Below are 17941 nucleotides of genomic sequence, written 5' to 3' on the forward strand. Positions count from 1 at the left end.
TTATATAAAGGCCGGTTTCTCTGCAGTGTAATAAGCTCTACAAGGAGAGGAAAATTGGGAGATAGGTGGGATTTTAGTATTCAACATCAAACTATTAAATAGTGGTGCAAAGATGTGGAGGCAGCCTTCAGGCATAGTATCATAGGAAGCAACAATGTTGATGTCAAGGCATAGAGGGGAAACCCTTGGGGCAGTGATGAAGGTGGAGCATGTGCACCACATCACATGATAAGCAAGCAGCCAGGTGTCCCAAAACCTGCACTGTAGCCTCCTCTGACTTCTTAACCCCATCAATTCCATTCAAAGGCTGTTTATTCAACCTAGGGCATGATTTTGTGCAAATAAAAAAAAAAGGTGTTTGATGGGATAATCTGTATTTTTAATGCATGTCACTGTGTTAGTTTCTCACTTTAGCTTCCAAAATTGAGAATATACAGATTTTATTTGCACAGTGAGTGTTTTTCTTTGTTGCATTGCAAATTCAAGTGACTAATGCGGAAAGCCACTATGATCAGCATTAGAAATAAATACGCCATTAACAGAAACCGTTTTTGTTCCAGCTGTCTAAAATTTCAGGAAAAATGTTCTTTAGTGCTTCAGCTTTCAGAAGATTTAGACATTTGACACGGATACAAGTGTGTAATAGCTACTTTTAAAGTGACAAAATGTAATACTGCCTATAGAATATTTCTTCTTCCACCTAATTCTGTTCCCATTTTATGTAAGCTTGTTCAGCCCAATACTGCACCCAGAGAAGAGCCACTCATGTCCAAATGAGCTTTCATCTGTCATTCAAATAACAAATCCTCACACCTGTTGCAAGCTTAAAGTGCTGTAACCTGAGTTAACCCCCAGAGGCTATTCTTTAGTACAGTGGAGTTCCACATTCAGATTTGCTTCTGAAACTTTATCCATTTTACTGTGCTCTTACAGTTCTTTAAGTTTTGCAATTAGTTACCCACTGTACTGACTGGTTCTTACAACCTGCTTTTCATATAAAGCTCTAGAGACTGATTTCAGCTTTAGATTTTAATTGAAAAAATGTGGGAAAATTCCCCATGAAATAGTTCAACACGCTGTGGACTGAACAAAGAATAAGAAATAGCTTTGCCACTTTTTTGCGAGTTACTGTTGATGACAGTCTAGACAACTAACAGGCCCTAAGGACGTGGGAAACACTGAAGTTGAAAATTATGTCTTTGTGAGTTTAAATGAGAATTGAACTGCAGTATGTGAGCAAGTACTAGTTATTTAGTGCTATTTGAAATTGTTATAAAGTACAGCTTACAATATGACATTAGTGAATAGTTCTATAGAAAGAACAAAAACAAGCCTTATTTTCTTCTTCAGGGGTCCAGTACATCTGGCAGCTCATTGGGCCCTTGGTATTTTTTCAACTTGTTTATATTGTGTAGTGGTTGGTGCAGCGGGCAGAGTACATGATTTTGATCTGTACTGGGAGCACAGTGGAAGAGGGAAGAAAATAAATGCCATTCTGTATATACATACTGAGAAAGTGCTATGGTAACTGTCTACAGTAATATACAGCTAGGTATAAAGATGCCAGGGGACATCTTTACAATTACTGAGGAAAGCACTACGCTTTGTGAGGCAGTATGAAACATTAGTCCTGAGGTTGCACTCATCTCCATGCACCAGCTGGATGCACTGCAATTTCTGAGAGGTTCGTTGTTGTCTAACCTTGAAAAAGCAGCTTTAACATGCAGCTAGTACCTTTGTAAGAGTCAGTCTGTACTGACAGGGTTCATTCCTTGGGGAGACAGTACTGACACACTATGGCAGTGTCCTGAATCCACTGAATGGCAGTACAGATACTAAATTCAGCCTTTAGCATAACCGGAATGTAAGAAGGAGGAATGAAGACTATGGTATTTTCTAAATAAATTTTCAGTACTTCCAGAACTCAGATGTGCATCAGGCTAAAGTGTTTGGAAGTAAGGGATTATGCCTATACTTAGTCCTGAGGGGATTCATAGTGTCTTATCTTTTAAAAGTTAATGTTAATGTAGGCCTGGGCTGTGCTGCAGAGGGGTACAGGGACTGTGCTGCTGCTAATGCTTGCTGTTTGCTGACTAGCGCTTCAGGCAAAGAATTGTTCAGCAGCAGCCCACCTCGGACCTCAGCTTCTTCCCATGTAGCTACATGCAGGCCACAGAGCCCATCTTAAAGCTGATTGCCTTTAGGAGTGTCAAGAGAAGAGGAGACACCAGCTTCTCTTCTTGTTTTCTTGCTGGTTTTTGACATGTAATCTCAGAGATCTCTGCAAGATGAAGATTGTCCGTGCTGTTTGCAAGAATAACACCTCTACCCACAGTTTCCTCTGTGCCCTTTCACCCGCACTGCAGCAGCTTGTGTGGAGTCTGCTGATGGGACGCATGCCGTATTTAGCCTCCTTCACAAAGCTCATCTCCAGCCAGATTTTGATCGCTCTAACATTTTTCCTCACGTTTGTGTATCGCAGCAGCATATGTGCCAGTCTGCTGAAGACTGTCAGTTGTACATGCAGATAAACCGATTTAGACAGTTGCACTAGTGTTGGAGGAAAATCCAAGCAGATATAAAGCTTGTTTGGAATACTAGCAGAAACAGGATGTTCCTTAGGCATAATAGTTTTAGTATTATTAATTTATTAATTTTGTGAGGATATTAAAAATTTTAACATTAAAATACCTTTTAAAGCATCATTCCAAAAGAAATAATTCAGGGAATACTAGCTTGAATGTAAATCTACTTTATGCAAATGGAGAAGAGTTTGATTATCTACCTTTTCTTCAAACCATAGCTTTTGTCAGGAGTGATAAGCCAAAACTCTTCAGGGGACTGCAAATCAAGGTGAGTAGAAACCTAACTTTATTATTTGGGATGTTAGGAGAAATTAAGCTTGGTGGAGACAGTCCTTCTGTGGATTGTTCCTTATTTGCTGATCAAGTAATCCTTTAGCAGACAACATATATTAGCATTGCCAGTATAAATCTTTACAAGTTCCTGCTGCTAATATTAACTGGGTTATTGCTCAGTAACTGTTTGGTATCAATTTTTTGTTGCTGTTGGGGTTTTATTGGGGTTGGTTGTTTTTAGTCCAAGAAAAAATATACTGGAACCCATAAGTAATAGCAGGTGGCAAAAGAATGTGAGGAATGCTTGCATTCTTTCCTTACTCTGATATCTTGAATTTACTCAAGCTTATTCTGACAGTTTCCTTTTCTTGTATTCTGGTCTGCCCTTATTTTCTGATGGAGCTGCCATTTCCATACCTTCAGCGATTCTTAGATTTTTCTCTTCTCTCTCAGAATTTCCTTGCTGTGTTCTGTGATTCTGTTTTTTCTTTACAGTCTTCAAACATCCATTTCTATAGAAATGCGTATACTGAATGGTGTTTCTTATGACTTGCATATATGCAAAGCTGCATAAGCTTTACTGCCTTAAGCTCAAACAATTCTTTGGTTTCAAGATATAGTGTAACACTTCACCTTCCTCTTATAATCCTGTGTCAACTTCCAGTGTACTTCACAGATATACATCTTGATTCTAACATCGTGTGTTCCCATCTCTATTCACCAAATGGCACCATCTGGAATCACTTCTTAGCAGTGCATGGCTGCAATAAGTGATTTGTCTTCTCAGCAGCAGATTCCATCTAAAACAGCTTTCCTCTGTCTCATGCATTCATGTCTCTGTGTCTTCCAATTTATTTCAAAAGCTTTCTCTCCTTCTGCATGTCTGACTCTTTCATTTTTATCTTAAACTTTGTAGCTGTATTGAACATCAAAGCAGTCTAGACTACAATTAGTACAGAGCACTACCAGAAAAAAATATCGTGCAAATGGATCTGGTATTTATCTTATAAGGCTTTTGGAAAACGGGTTAGAGATGCCACTAGCTTCATTAAGTAAAACCAACTAGGTTAGCTCAGTAGGGTAAAGTAAAATACTCCTGGGGAAATCTTTCCATAAACTTAAATGGTTGGAGTTCTAATACTGTTAAAAGCTTTTATTTGCGTTACATATTTTGTGACTTAGTGAGTCTTCAGGAGCATTAAAGTATTACGTTACCAGCAAAGCCTAGTAGGCACAGATACAACACAGCAGGAAAGAATGTGATTACTTTAGAAATTGATAGTGGAGCTGTTGAAGTGACTGGAAATTTCTAAAATGGTAAAAAGGCTATTGATTATATGAGAAAAATCATTCAGCTGCTTGATTCAAAAATCCAGCTCCGGTAACTTAAAACAGTTGAAGGTCAAATACCATCTTTCAAAGCTAGGCTTATGGCACTGCTTCCCTGCGCATGCATTAGCATGTGTAGCGGGCCGAGGAGGACAAGTAGATGTTTCTCACACGCACGCACGCAAGTCAGAAATCTGAACTGAAGCCGTTTCCTACCTGTTTTACTTAAGGCAAGTAACTATTCTGGATCTCAAGATAAACATTTACTGCTCTTAAAATAACGTGTTTTAATTTCTTGTGAAATCAGGCCTCTTTGTCCCTTATGCTTATGGTTGATTACTTAGCACAAATTGTATTGCTAAAGTTTGCCCAGAGTACTCTGATTTAATTTAGTGCTCTGTTCTTAATTATTCATATGTCACAGTGTCACTCTTTAGACCTTTTACTGTTCTTTTTACATCTTTTTAACTGATTTACATCAACTGGGGGGGGAGGGGTGTTAATATGGAGAATACAGTTAATGTATTTCCCGGGCCAAGGTAACCCATTTTTTAATTTTTTTTTTCCCCTGCAGTATGTGCGTGGTTCAGACCCTGTACTAAAGCTGCTGGACGACAGTGGGAACATTGCAGAGGAACTGAGCATCCTCAAGTGGAATACAGATAGTGTGGAAGAATTTCTAAGTGAAAAATTAGAACGTCTATAAATCATTGTTTTCAATTCTTTTTCCTCTTCATGTTTTGTCATGGTAATCTTTTCAGACGTGGTGTGCTTCAATTGAAAACACATTCTGCTTCTATATTAATTTTAAAATATCTGTTGTGCTGTACTAAATATATTGTAATTAGAAGGGGAAGCGTCAGCACGCATCTGACAAGTTGACAAACAGAATAGCTTGTCTTAATATTCAGCTCTTACTGCATTTATCACTAACAAAAAGCATTGTTTCAAAATTAATTATGCAAATATCAGTTTGCTGTAATTGGACCTGTTTTTACAAATACTCTTAAAACTGAAGAGCTTCAAATAATTGAAATGATTACCATGCTTTTTTGTCTGCTGCTCTTTGTAAGAAAGTCAGAACCAAATGCAATGTACTATCTCCCAAAGAAACTTGACTGCTAATGCCCTCTTCTTTTTTTGTATTTGAACTGTCCTTTTTATAGAAGCAACGTTTACAGTGAGTTTCTAGTTCACAGGTTTTGAAGCTGATGGAGTAACTCATGCTCTGGTACTGTGAAACATTTAGTAAGTACACTTTCGTGAAGACTACATAGAAAACCTCTGAGGTGTATGGAAGTCAGATGTCAGGTGTGCTTTACATTAAGTGTTTTGCTTCAGAAAACATGAGATGGAAGTCTTCAAAAACCTTTCCTTCTAACTGTCACAGGTTTATTCAAAGTGTGTTTATCAAATGAATTTATAAACTGTTCTTTTTAAACGTGTATTTTTCTTTCTCAGTGGAAATTTATGCGAACAGGGAATATAGACAGTATGACAGGTAATGACTCAAGTAGATTATGACTTGGCGGGCTTTTTCCACTTAGAGTGAATAAATATGGTAAGCAAGAATAACGTGGTTTTTTTTCTGAAGTCTAATTAGCAAATAAGTCTTCCCTTTAACTACCTCATGCACACCAGCTTTTGGGTGGATGGGTGTTATGCTATGGCCTGAATTGGAACTCAGTTTTTCTCTTCATATACAATTTTATAACTCCAAAAATTTCTCTACAACTTGCAGATTTTATTTCCAACTTTTGAGGAAAAAATCATCAGCTTCATAGGAGAACAATAAACTTCAGACTGAGACTACACTAAATTATCAGAAGTAATACACTGAGGTGATTCTTTAGGTGTAGCCTTCTGAGTTTTTATTCCTGAAATATTCTTATAAACTCTTAGAAGGTGCATACAGCTAGGTCACATGATGTGATCCTTGTTGTTCTCTCTCTTATTCTATACCTTCCACTCCTATCCTTGTAAAACATGCTGCTCATCTCCCAGATGACTTGATGTGGGACAGCTACAAGAGGTCACCACTGTCATAGAGAAATACGAACTCTACACACAAAGCACAATTCATTGCAGCTTGTGCTAATTTATCAGTCAAACATGGATTTGTTCTTGGGATATGTGATGTATTAGTCAGCAGATGAGCTACAACCAAAACGTGTCACATGACAAACCAGTATTTTGGTAGTAAAAAAATATGCTGCCATCCACTGGTCTTTTACTATACTGACTACATCACAATCTTCTCATTCCTGTTTGCCAACAAGGGATTTCAGTTTCTGTGTTGATGATTTATCGTGCGGTTTTGGCAGAATATTTTAACTTTGTCCTTATCCCCAGCCTTAGATCCTCTTTACCACTCAAGGGAGAGATTGTTTGCTTCATATGATGTTTACCAAATATTTCTTGCTGCTTCTCACTATTACCTTCCTCCTCTTCCTCAGCATGATGGCCAGTGGGTTTGTGACCTTCAATCTCCCTCTTTCCATGTCTTCCTACTGCCAGCCCACTACTTCCCTACACAAACTACCTCTTCCAAGGCCAGGTTCTTCACTCCTGCTCTTGCTTGGCTTTCACTGAAGCAAGGAACTCACTCTTGTACCAGGAGATAACCATCCTGTAGTGGAGGAGGATGACAGGCTAAAGAATTCCTCCTCCAGCATAACTGGGTTTTATGACTGCAGTCCCAAAACTGTTTCTGCAGTCTCTGACCTTTTCCAGTACTGGTTCTCACTTACTCTCATCAAGGAGACTGGAAATTATCTTTTCTCCCAGTTTTCCTCCTAGGTTCCCAATTTGCTGATTCCTGTTCCACATACTAATCTTGCCTTGTAATACAGATATTTATTCTCTTATCTTAAAATCCCTCTATTTCCCTATATATAGGAATACACTGAGAGTCTTCCATGATTCTGTTACTGACCTGCTGAGCTCTGAACCTACTTGATCTGTTAGCAGCTAGCAAAAGCTTAATTACCTGCGCTTCTTGACCTGTTGGCTGTTCTCTGTGCTGTTCTTGAAGTGTCAAATTGATACTGTCTTTGCTTTAGTTCTTTCTCATTCTATCCTTTAGATGATACTTGGGTTCTTGGCTCTACAGACACATGCTTCCCAGGAACACTTAACATTCTGGCAAAAATGAGCTGGGCTTTGTGCTAAAAGAGGCGGTTGGAGTGGGGGATAAATAGAAACTTAAGAATTTCCAGAAGAAATTATCAGTGTAGGGTTTTTTTTCTTCCAGTCTGCAGCTGTGAAAATTCATGGGGCTTAAAAGGTTATTTTGGCTTGTGGCAATTAACTACACAAAACACAAGGTTTAAAACTCCTGTTTAAAAAGGAAGTGATTCATTTTTACTTATAGCCACAATAAGAACCCAGTACTTCATGAAAGACATTCACTCAGATTTATGTAAGAATTATTTAGTCTTATATAATACTCTTCTTGTGCCAAATCTTGAGAGAGTTAATGAAAGGAAGAATAAAAGCAGCAAGCATGCGTGACTGCATTGAAACATGAAGTGTCCATCTCCCCCTCCTATTTTTTTAGAAGAAAAAAAAAGGCAACTCATCTTGCAGAAGAGAATAAGTATGTTTTTTTAAAAAAAAAAAAAAAGGTCTTGTTCATTCCATATTCTACATATGGTACGTAGAATAATTTGAAGCGTAGTGTACAAGCTACTTGGAAGGGTTTCCTGGGTACCTGCTTAGTCATAGATTCCTGCAATGTGAACCAGAACAAAATGATGGTAGCAGGCAAAAATCTGTTTCAGAGCTAACAGAAACCTCCCAGCAGACACTAAAATCATGGGAAGAAAGGAAGTGTTCAACTCAGTCTTTGTTTTATTGTTTCATCGCATCAATAGAACAAGAACAGATTGCCATCTTAATGAAGAGTGCACACAAAAAAAGTATGTGTGTTCAGAAACCTGGGCTCCTATTGAGAATGTAACTTATTTTGAACCCGAGCTTTCAGAAGCAAAGTAAATCTTCTGACGTTCCTCTTCAGCCAGAGAGATTAGATCCCCTTCTCCCCCAAAAAACAAAGAGAAATAAAAAAGCCAAAAAAATGCTTTATTGTCATTCTTTTTCATTAGCATGGAAGCTGGATTTTTAGAGCTGCTTTAGAACTTCTCTACATTCGACTCATAAAGGCAAACAGGCTCAAATATAACTTGAGATAGTTTCAAGAGTGCATTGCAAGGAACAACATAATTTTCTGGTTCTTGCAGTGTGTAAGAAAGGTTTGACAAAGCACAACATTTTCTTTGCCAGAGATGCTTTGACCACTTAAATGAAATGGACTTTGAAATTTGTCGTGTGCCTTGTCAAGGGTCCATCAGACGCTAAAATGCAGAATATTTATATCAAAAGCAGCTAAAGAAAACAACATCTTTTGAATTTGTGTGGTTTTTCCTTGAGCTGTTAACCTTTAAGGCCCAATTCAATTACTTTGAAACAAATGTGCTGTCATCTCTAAGAGGAAGAGCCCAAGGGACAAGAGAGCCAAGGAGACAAAGAACAGACAGCCTATTGATACGTTCCGTTATTGAACACCTGTGCTTCAGAACACCAGCTCCCCTCCCAAATGCACTCTCATAAAAAGTCTAAGCAGAGGGTAGCTGGAGAATATTTTCAGTAATTTTTATCTCCCTATCACTTGTCATAAAGGATGGACAGAAGGAAACACATTACTCACCTACTGAGCTCAGACAGGAGACAAAGCACAGAAGCAGCATTTATTGATTTAAGTAGGAACCATGGCACCAGGTGAACACAGACTGTCTCAAAGAGTTCCTGATTACCTGTTACGTTTTGAAATGGATTCCTGATGCTGAACGAGACCTGTCAGCTTAGTTGCTGTTCGAGAAGCATCCAACTACCTATTTCACTGAAAGCCTTCCATACAGCAGCACTTGTGTCCAGTGACATAACAAGTTAAACAAAGCTCCTGAACACTGAGAAATGGAACACATCTCTTAACACTTCCCACTACCAAGGCAACCAAGATCGAAAGACTTGCCCATGATTTACCCTTGCATGGTGCAAGTGCTTCTTTTGAATCATCGTTCATTTTGTCAGCTCTCAGGCTGCATTGTCAAGCATATTTGTTTTAAAGTGCTTGCAGCTCTGCAGTGGTCCCAGATGGGACCAGATTGGACAGCCTAATGCATAAGCCTCAAGTAGACAGTGGTGACATACATACCCTAATATGGGGACTCCTACCAGTAACTGTTTTCCTTGAAAATACACACCACACATATATTCTGCAGGGGCCCAGTACAAAGCTGTACTAATGACTTTTATTTAAATGTGCATCTTTTGGAAGGTTTTAGCAATATTAGTATTTTATCCTGACAGCCTTCAGAGGCCATATATGCCTAATATAGCTTAAACATTTATGTATAAAGGGAAATTACGCCTGTGCATAGGAGTTCAGTTGGAGTTGCAGATAACCTGCCAGGATGAGCGCTTTGGTGGTCATCGTAAGTTTGGATAGGTCTGTACCACATCAAAGACAGGTAAGAGCACTTGCTCTGCCTTGGGAAGTTATAGCCTGACTAGCTCCAAAAAAAAAATAAAACAAGACACACTGGTATGAGTATCATTACAAGCCATAAATACTGGGAGGGATCTAAGAGTATATACCAGAGTTGCCAAGCACACGTGATGCAAGTTTAAACCACATCTTTGCTACAGCATGCTGCTGTTGTGCCTTCAGCGCTGCTGCCTCTCTCCCCCCGAGGGTTACCGATCAGGGCTTCCAGACTGAGATTAGGATCCTGTCACGTGACTAGACAAAGTTATGTCTTTATCCATTTCCAGAATACGAAGATACTCTTTGCTCTGAACATCTCCCAAAAGTGACAGCAAATAAAAGAACATTTTAGAAATGGAAGGGAAAGCAATTTCATATATTCATAGGAACACTTAACTGTTTTATATTTAGTAGGAACAAGGGCATGAACTGAACGCAGCAGGATGGTAACAACTGAGCAGTAATTTGAGTAAGAATTAAGTTACTTAGTAAAAATGAATGGATACTACAAAGCTATGAAACAATGTAGTATTTTCTCATAAATAACTCGGGTTTGATCTCAATAAAGCAGCAAAAATTTGTATGCAAGATAGAACACCTTAATTTCTTGGTTTAAAAGCCATGCTTAATTTCCTGCTATATTAATTACGCAGGCTTTCAACAAGTTATTCTTCTAAAGAAAAGTAGTTGTACATTCATGTGCATACAAAATGTATCACCAAAACAAAGGGGTTAACAATCAAGCTAGCAGAATCAAACCCCAGAGACTGGGATACTTCTGGTTTGTCTTAGTTTTAAGTGCTTGATCTACTCAGCAGCAGCAGGAAAGCAATCACTCTGGTGAGTCAACATTGTAACAGCACAGTATGAGAGTTGTTTAGTTCTCAGTATTCTTCCCAAGACTTTACTGTGGTGAAATCCCACTATAAGTCATGCTGGATGGAATGGGGAGGAGTAAATCAGTCTTACTGTAAAACCACAAATTCATCTAAGAATGTATTTCCCAGTTTCTGTATAATGGAAAGCTTCAGAGGCGGCTGTGTTGGTGTTTAATACAAAGGAATAACTGTATAATGAATTTATAGTGTAGAAGTCTTAACATTTCCAAAATGATTCACTGGAGCAGTTCCATACCTTGACCTTCTCAGCCAGCATCCAGTACTGCAATACAGTACCTATCCCGGAGCTGGGAATGCATCCCCTTGGGGCTGTGTCGAGCACAAGAGAAACCATTTCTGAAGTCGTCAGCAAAGGCCGAGTTCATGGGTAGGAACAGGGGAAAGAGACATTCCACAGCACTTTTCTACCTACCAGGCAGATGGGGCCCAAGCAGATGCCTGGTTAGGAAGGATGTAAATGATTACATCATCATTTCTTTTAGAAAGCTGTGCATGGGAAGGTAATCTACATGGTGTGTCTCAGTAACTGTAGAAAACGGATTCCACGGGGCAGGTGACAGCAGCAGAACCTGCATGCCAGGGTGCAACCACTCTTTGGGCATCACTAAACAAGAAGGAAGCAGGAAGACATTGTGACTGCACAGCTTTGTGGCTTAGAGCAGCATGACAGTCTCTGCCATGTAACTTCCATCAGTCTCCAAGAAACACAAAATCGGGAATATGGATGGGTAAAACCTTATCAGAAGGGAATCTCAGTGGCACCTAAAAGTGGAAGACCTGCAAGAGGACTTTTTGTTTTCTGGGGTATGAACTTAAAGGTCGGCTCCAAATTTTTCCTTAAAAGCCCTTCTAGGTACATCCCTCTGTAATTATAATACCACTATTTGTAAGTTTTCTATCTTGAAACGATACTGGAAAATGTTCTCTTGACGATGATCTTTTGAGTTTGGATTTAATTTGGTTAGCTAGGAGCCTTTCTGACTCCCCCCCACTTTAAGATTAAAGCGAGACTGTTAAGAGGGCACATCATTTAGTATTTGCTTCTGCATGCTTGGGGCCAAGCTATGGTTAGGAGGGCATTCATGTTTTGATATAGTTTAATTCTTCTTACCCCAGTATTATCTTCATGTAATTATTTCAGTGGAACAATGGCTCAAACCACAGACCAAAGCATTCCTTACTTTAAATATGGGCAGAAAATAATTTCCACTTTTCTCTGCTGTAGGATGTATGTAATTTTAAGGCAGGATGTCTATCAAACCTATCACGAGGCTACAGTTTCTGACTAGGCTGGAAGTTCCAAGGGCAAACAGATTTTTGGGCAGGAGGGTAAGCAGAAAACACAACCGTTAATATAATTTTTCACCCTGCCTTTCCCCCCTGCAATCAGTGACCTGGTTTCTCCAATGTTACCCTACATTTTAACCTACCTGACCCAGTTTTTGGAAAGCACTGTTCTTCGTTAAGGAGATATCTTGAGAACAGAGCAAGATACCTTTAACTAGCAGGTTTAGGTGGCTCATGGTGAAACACTTCAGAGCCTCTGTACTTGCTCAGCGCAGCCAAGCTCTGACCTGCGGAGTTTCCAGTCAGACTGTATGACTCTTAGTGCTACTGGCTTGGTTTTTCCCCCTCCCGGGTCTGACAGAGCAGAGCTGTAGTAAGGTGACAAACCGCAGCTCCCCTCCACTCCCGCATTCGCGCTCCAGCCTCAGTCAGTCCTGCACGCCCCAAACCAAGCAGCCGTGTCTCCAGAGGGGAGTCGCGCTAATGCTTTTGCTGGATTATCTGCATTAGTCACAGAGTATCTAGATTTATGACACTTCATTTCTGAACTCCACTGCCCCCCCTCCGCCACACGCCTCCCTGGCAGCCCGGCCCGGCTCTCCCCAGGGGAGGCCCCGGCCTCCTCCCTGCGGAGGGAGGGTGCCTGGGGGGAACGTCCATGTGCCACCTTCGTCTTGCCGAAAGGTTGTTGAAGGGACTGTGACAAAGATGATCCATAATCTGATTTTCCCTGTTGAGTGGAACTGGCAGAGGTGTGTCACCGGCTGTGGGGACAGCCTGGACCTCTGCCAACCGCAGCTGCTCCCTCTGGAGCCCCTCTCCTGTCACACCAGAGGCCACGGCCTGTCAGAACAACAAATACGGAGAAACTAAATCAAAGCAGAGCTCTTGCTTAATTCTGGCTGCAAACATTTGGGATTTGCCAAAGAAAAGCATGGCAGCTGTCACCAGCCCTCAAACAGATTTGTCAGGCCAAGAAATAAGCCTTACAGATCATTTCTGCATCACTGGAACAAAAGGCGGATCTCTGCCATCAGGCAAAGCACATATTGCCATGAAACAAATATTAGGGGACACTTGAGACCCACACAAGGAGGTGTGTCTATATATAAAGGGAGAGAGCGACTTTAATCTGCACTCTTTTGCGCCCCGCTGCAGGCTCCTGGTGCCATCTTGGCTGCTCTCGCTCCTGCAGCGGCAGCACTGACCACCCCTGAGGGGACTGGTCACCACGGCAACCAAGGGCTGTGATTAATGTCAGGCTGACCTTCACACATTTTCCAAAGGTGATCTGGCATCCAGAAACACGTAAGGAAGCAGGTGTAAGAGTAGGCTTTTCCTACCTTTTTTAATTTAAGAGAAATAAAGTCTAAAGGGACATTCAGTTTGCTTGTCCTAAGCCTCAGGGCCACGCACAGCTTCACCTCTAGCCAGCTGCAGCCTCCCCAGCTCACCCTCTTCCTAGTTTACTGACACATTCTTCAACAAGAAACTTTCATTTATCATCATTTATCACTGTAACAGCTGGGCTGTTATGGCATTGCCATAAATTATCTCTGTGAAATTGAAACTCACCCCTTGACCTAACGTGAGCAGTGCTGCTGTTCACCGTTCGTGCATGTACAAGCACTGGAAAGCCACAAAATTTAATAATACTAGGAGCAATTTTTCCCCCATTTCTCACCTTTTTGGGACTGGGCCTGAGCTGGGTCCTGCTTGGGATGGGAGCATGGTGACAAGGACCGACCCTGCTCCCGGCAAAACGCAGGCTGTCACCTGCTGCTAACAGCTGTGCTGTGGCTCTGCTGGTGCTCTCCCCCTTACAGGTTTCATGAGCCTGAGTTTCCTCTGGTTTTAAGTTCAGATACACATAATCATATCCCTCTTCCTTTTTAGCAGATATTTATTCCTTTAAAATGTATTCACAAGGAACGTTGCTTTACATGCTGTGAATTTTTATTCAGCGAGAAATTTTACCCCAGTTTAATTTTGCATCTTTGGTTACAAAGTCAGGGGGACAGCACCACTTCATCATCAGTTCACCCCAAGCTGAGAGCATTAACGGTGTCAACCAGGGATGGAGAAAAGGGCCCTTTGGACCATGAAGACTATACATGCATGGGAGATATGTCTGCATTGGAGCTGCACTATTACAGACATCTTTCACGGGTTACTTCTTGTAACGTCCATATTAGTGCATAAACTCTGTATTGAAACAGGCTACTGAAACAGCGACTGAAAAACTCTGGATTAATTTCTGTGGCAGTGTCAACCATTTTCATGTGATCTAATGTTCACCACCCAGGTAAGAATCGCTGTCATTAGCAGATAAATTCTACGCATAGAAAGGTGCATATGTGAATGCAGGCACACTGTAGCGAAGTGTCTTGAGTGACAAGTTGCCTGTTGCCAACCTCCTCTTGCTCAGGCACTGAGCAACACCCATAAGCCTCACCCCGAAGGAGGAAGAGGCTTCCAAGGGGCAGAGCTCTAACAGGTCTTCTGCTGACATAAGAGCCCAGGATGAAGATGCTGGCACTTTAAGTTTTTTAAATACGTTAGTTATGGTAATATTCTATCTCTGAGGAGAAGGGAGGCTGTTTGCCTTTGTTGAATGCCAGTGCTTGTGAAATAAGCAAATGTTGTGATCTTCTTTAAAGTGGCATCATTTCAAGAATGATTTAAAAACTCAAAAACCTTCATCCAAGCTCAGAGAGCTGTGAGACTTTCTGAACAGAGCTTTCACTGCTCCACAGCGCCACTCGCCTGGCACAGAGTGAGAGGATTACAGAGCAAGAGCTGGTGCTGAGAATCCAACATCCACAAGATAGTACATTCCAGGTGTGCTCCTAGGAAACATCTCCTGCTTTCCTCCCATGTTAAAGGACTTCAGACCACATTCTCTAAGACCACTATGACATGAACCAAAGCACACTAAGCAAGGGCAGTTGGGAGGTTAACGTCAAAGGGACGCTCCCATTGTGAACCAAAGCACTAATGCAGACAATCAGATCGTGTCCCTTCCCAACTCCGGAGTCCAAGTCTCTCTTCCTCTGAGCACAGCCATTTGACAAAGAACAGCGCCTGATACCTGCAGATAAACATTTAAGGGTGGACACCCTTGTCACCATTGTTCATGATCCTACTATGTCGTTTTAAAAATTATACTTACCATATTTGTTACACTGATTTTTGCTGCAGAATCGACAGGATGACAAACAACTACTGTAATCACCGTTGAGACAGAATCGGCTTTTGGCAGCAGTGCCACAGAGTGGGCTAAAATAACACACATTTTTTCCCCAAATGGTTACTGCTGCAAAGCAGCTAGAATTTGATTCCATATAGCAAAGACCTTACTCATATACATAATCTGAATGTACAAACCATCCTACTCGTACAGTCACGTTTGAAAGGTTTGCTGGACTCAGACTCATAAGTATGCTGTACCTTGCAAGTGCAAAGAACTGAGACATCAGCATTTTTTAAACTAGGGCACAAATAAAGGTTACATTCAAAATACGCAGGATTTTGCATAAACTGAGAGCAGTTCAATGGAGCAGAGAAACTAATCCCACTGGCTCTGGTCCTCTATGGTCAGAGAAGCAGTAGCCTACAGGGATTATTGGGACACAAAGCGTCTGGAAAGTGTCCAGTCTAGGGAGAACTACCTTCTATACAAGTCTCACATACATAGTGATCGAAGTCTCCAGGAGAATTAAATAAAACTACCTGTACACCTGCTCAGTATTCATCTGGCACCGAAACTTAAATACCTCTCCAGTCACATTTTACAATGCTTTAAAGACATTAAGCCAACAGTCTAGTCCATCGCACCCTATCCATGAACTCACATCCAACCAGACTGCCCTCCCTTCTAATCTTAACCAGTTTCTTTATTTATTGTCAGCCATTCCACACCAAATTTAGCTGAACACTATTTACCCTTAAGCATGTCTTTAATTTAAAAAAAAAAAAAAAGTGTGTTATCTACAGCCTTTTTTACAGGATTAACACAATTATCAAAAAAACTTTGTTCCTCCCTTGTTACCATGGATTTCTCCAAGGCTCTCAGCACATTAGCAAACACACACTACCTAATCACCCCCACTGGGATTGCAGCTGGAACCACAGGGCTTCCACTAGACACTGTCAGGTGGAGTTTGGATTTTGGGTTTTCCAGTAATTAATTTCTCACCATCCATAGCCCTACAACCTCTTACCTTCTTGCTCACCAATAATGGCAGGGTTTGAAGCCTGTCTGGGAAGCTGGAAGGAGGAAGAATTTGCACTTCCAAGAAGCCATCTCCTGGGGCACAAATGGTGCAGAGAAACTTCAGCCTCGGGTGGCACAGCAGTGGAGCAGGTCTGGTGGAGGCAGAACCCAGCCCACCTTTTGGTTCCTGTCGTTCGTTCACAGCTGCAAACTCAAGTGCTACATGCTGTGTGAGCTCAGTCAAATGCAACTTGGAAGAGCCTTAGGGTAGCCATGGTAACTTGTAGATCTTCACCTGATGCTCTAGAGTCGCTATACACTGCTTTTGAGAGAAACACTCTAGTCTCTATAAGTATCTCAATATTAAAATCTACAGATCTAAAAAAGTTAGAAAGCTTTGAATTTATAGGAAAAAACCCACACCACTATTAAGCTGACAGCAATTATTGTATTAGCACAAGACAAATATGGCTGTTCTGATCCAGATTAGACCCCGTCTACTTCTGTGTTCCCTGAGTGGCTGCAAGACCTTTTCTCAACTAGTGCTTAACAATTTCTTTTTTTTTTTATTTAAATATGCTGTCCAAGAACCAAAGCAACAGAACAAAATGAAAGTTTGGGAAAACAATAAAATAATATCAGGGTCTCCTTTCAGGACAACGACTGAGAACGAATTCACTCTGAAGTATTTTTTCCCCTCTTGCTATTAATACAAAATGTGAGGACAGCTCTTAAGAGGTCATTTTTAAGCCAGCCTTTACAGGAGGAAGTGACTAAGGGACAAGCTGTCAAGAAACAGCAGGCTCAATCACTAAGACAACATAGATGTATCATCCCCCATTTCTGTGCTGCAGTTTCTCCCAGGCAGAGACAATGACACTCCCCCTTTGTAAAGGAAGTTTAAGATCAGCAATGTGGAGGCATTACACTGAAAATAATGACTAGTTTCTCTGCAGGGGAAACAGGATTAGAAACATAGAAACTCTCCCAGATGCTTAATATTCTCAATGAGAAACACCAATGCTATTTCCACTGCATGGCGTGTAAAGGTTGATGTGAGAAATGGGAAATTAAGCCTCAGTGGCATTGGCCTTTCCCTTTTCCAAGATGTATAAAACATAACTCCCTAAAATCTCCAAAAAGAGGATTTCAACATTTCAAAATCTTCTAACATAGAAAAAAACCAACCCTACTTGTGACACTCCTGATGTATATCAACATCACTGTTAAGTATCTAGAATTAAAAGCAATTTAACTCAGAGAAGTAAAACTGGAAGATTATTTCTGGTTTCAAATGTTTCTCCTTTCGAAGAAGCAATTTCCTAGCTCATTATTCCAATTCTAGTACTTTTGCTTCTGCCTATAATTGTGTAAAGACATTTTAAAGCTTTAATTCATTTTGCAATTCTAAATAGCTTCCCTTAATCGCTCATGTCAAACACCTATTTCACATTTTTAAAAAATTTATAAAACAATTCTGTGCTGTCAGGAGGAAAAAAATTCTTAGCATTCAGATTATTAACTGCATGCAAGCTCCCCATGCTAATGTGTTTCCTATTGTTCACTTCTGGCAGGGAACTATTTATTTATAAATGCACAACATTCATACAGTAATTTAGTGTTTTCATTCATGGTACATTCTCTTGCCATCCCCTCAGCTAAGGTACAGAATTCACCAAGCTACCCAATTTCTGTGGAGGAGTTGCTCGTTGCCAGATGCCACGCTGAACACTCCACAGCACGGAACAATGGTAAGGGCAGTAGCATAGAAGATGACGGAGGTTTTGTCTGTCAGCTTGACTGA

General features: G+C 40.7%; 1 protein-coding gene across 2 annotated transcripts in view; it reads left to right on the forward strand.

The window, feature by feature from the left end:
• The window catches only part of SELENOF (selenoprotein F), a 28864-nt gene extending 20289 nt beyond the window's left edge, over positions 1-8575 (forward strand). Inside the window, exons 4-5 of one of the 2 annotated variants that reach the window (XM_074151983.1) lie at positions 2804-2853; positions 4762-8575. In XM_074151983.1, coding sequence (XP_074008084.1) covers positions 2804-2853; positions 4762-4893 — 182 coding nt within the window. In that variant the 3' untranslated portion in view covers positions 4894-8575. The remainder of the gene's footprint in view (positions 1-2803; positions 2854-4761) is intronic. The other variant, XM_074151984.1, reaches the window with a different exon arrangement.
• Positions 8576-17941: the final 9366 nt, after the last annotated feature.

Source organism: Numenius arquata, chromosome 8 (genome assembly GCF_964106895.1).
Source record: "Numenius arquata chromosome 8, bNumArq3.hap1.1, whole genome shotgun sequence".
Lineage (NCBI taxonomy): Eukaryota > Metazoa > Chordata > Aves > Charadriiformes > Scolopacidae > Numenius > Numenius arquata.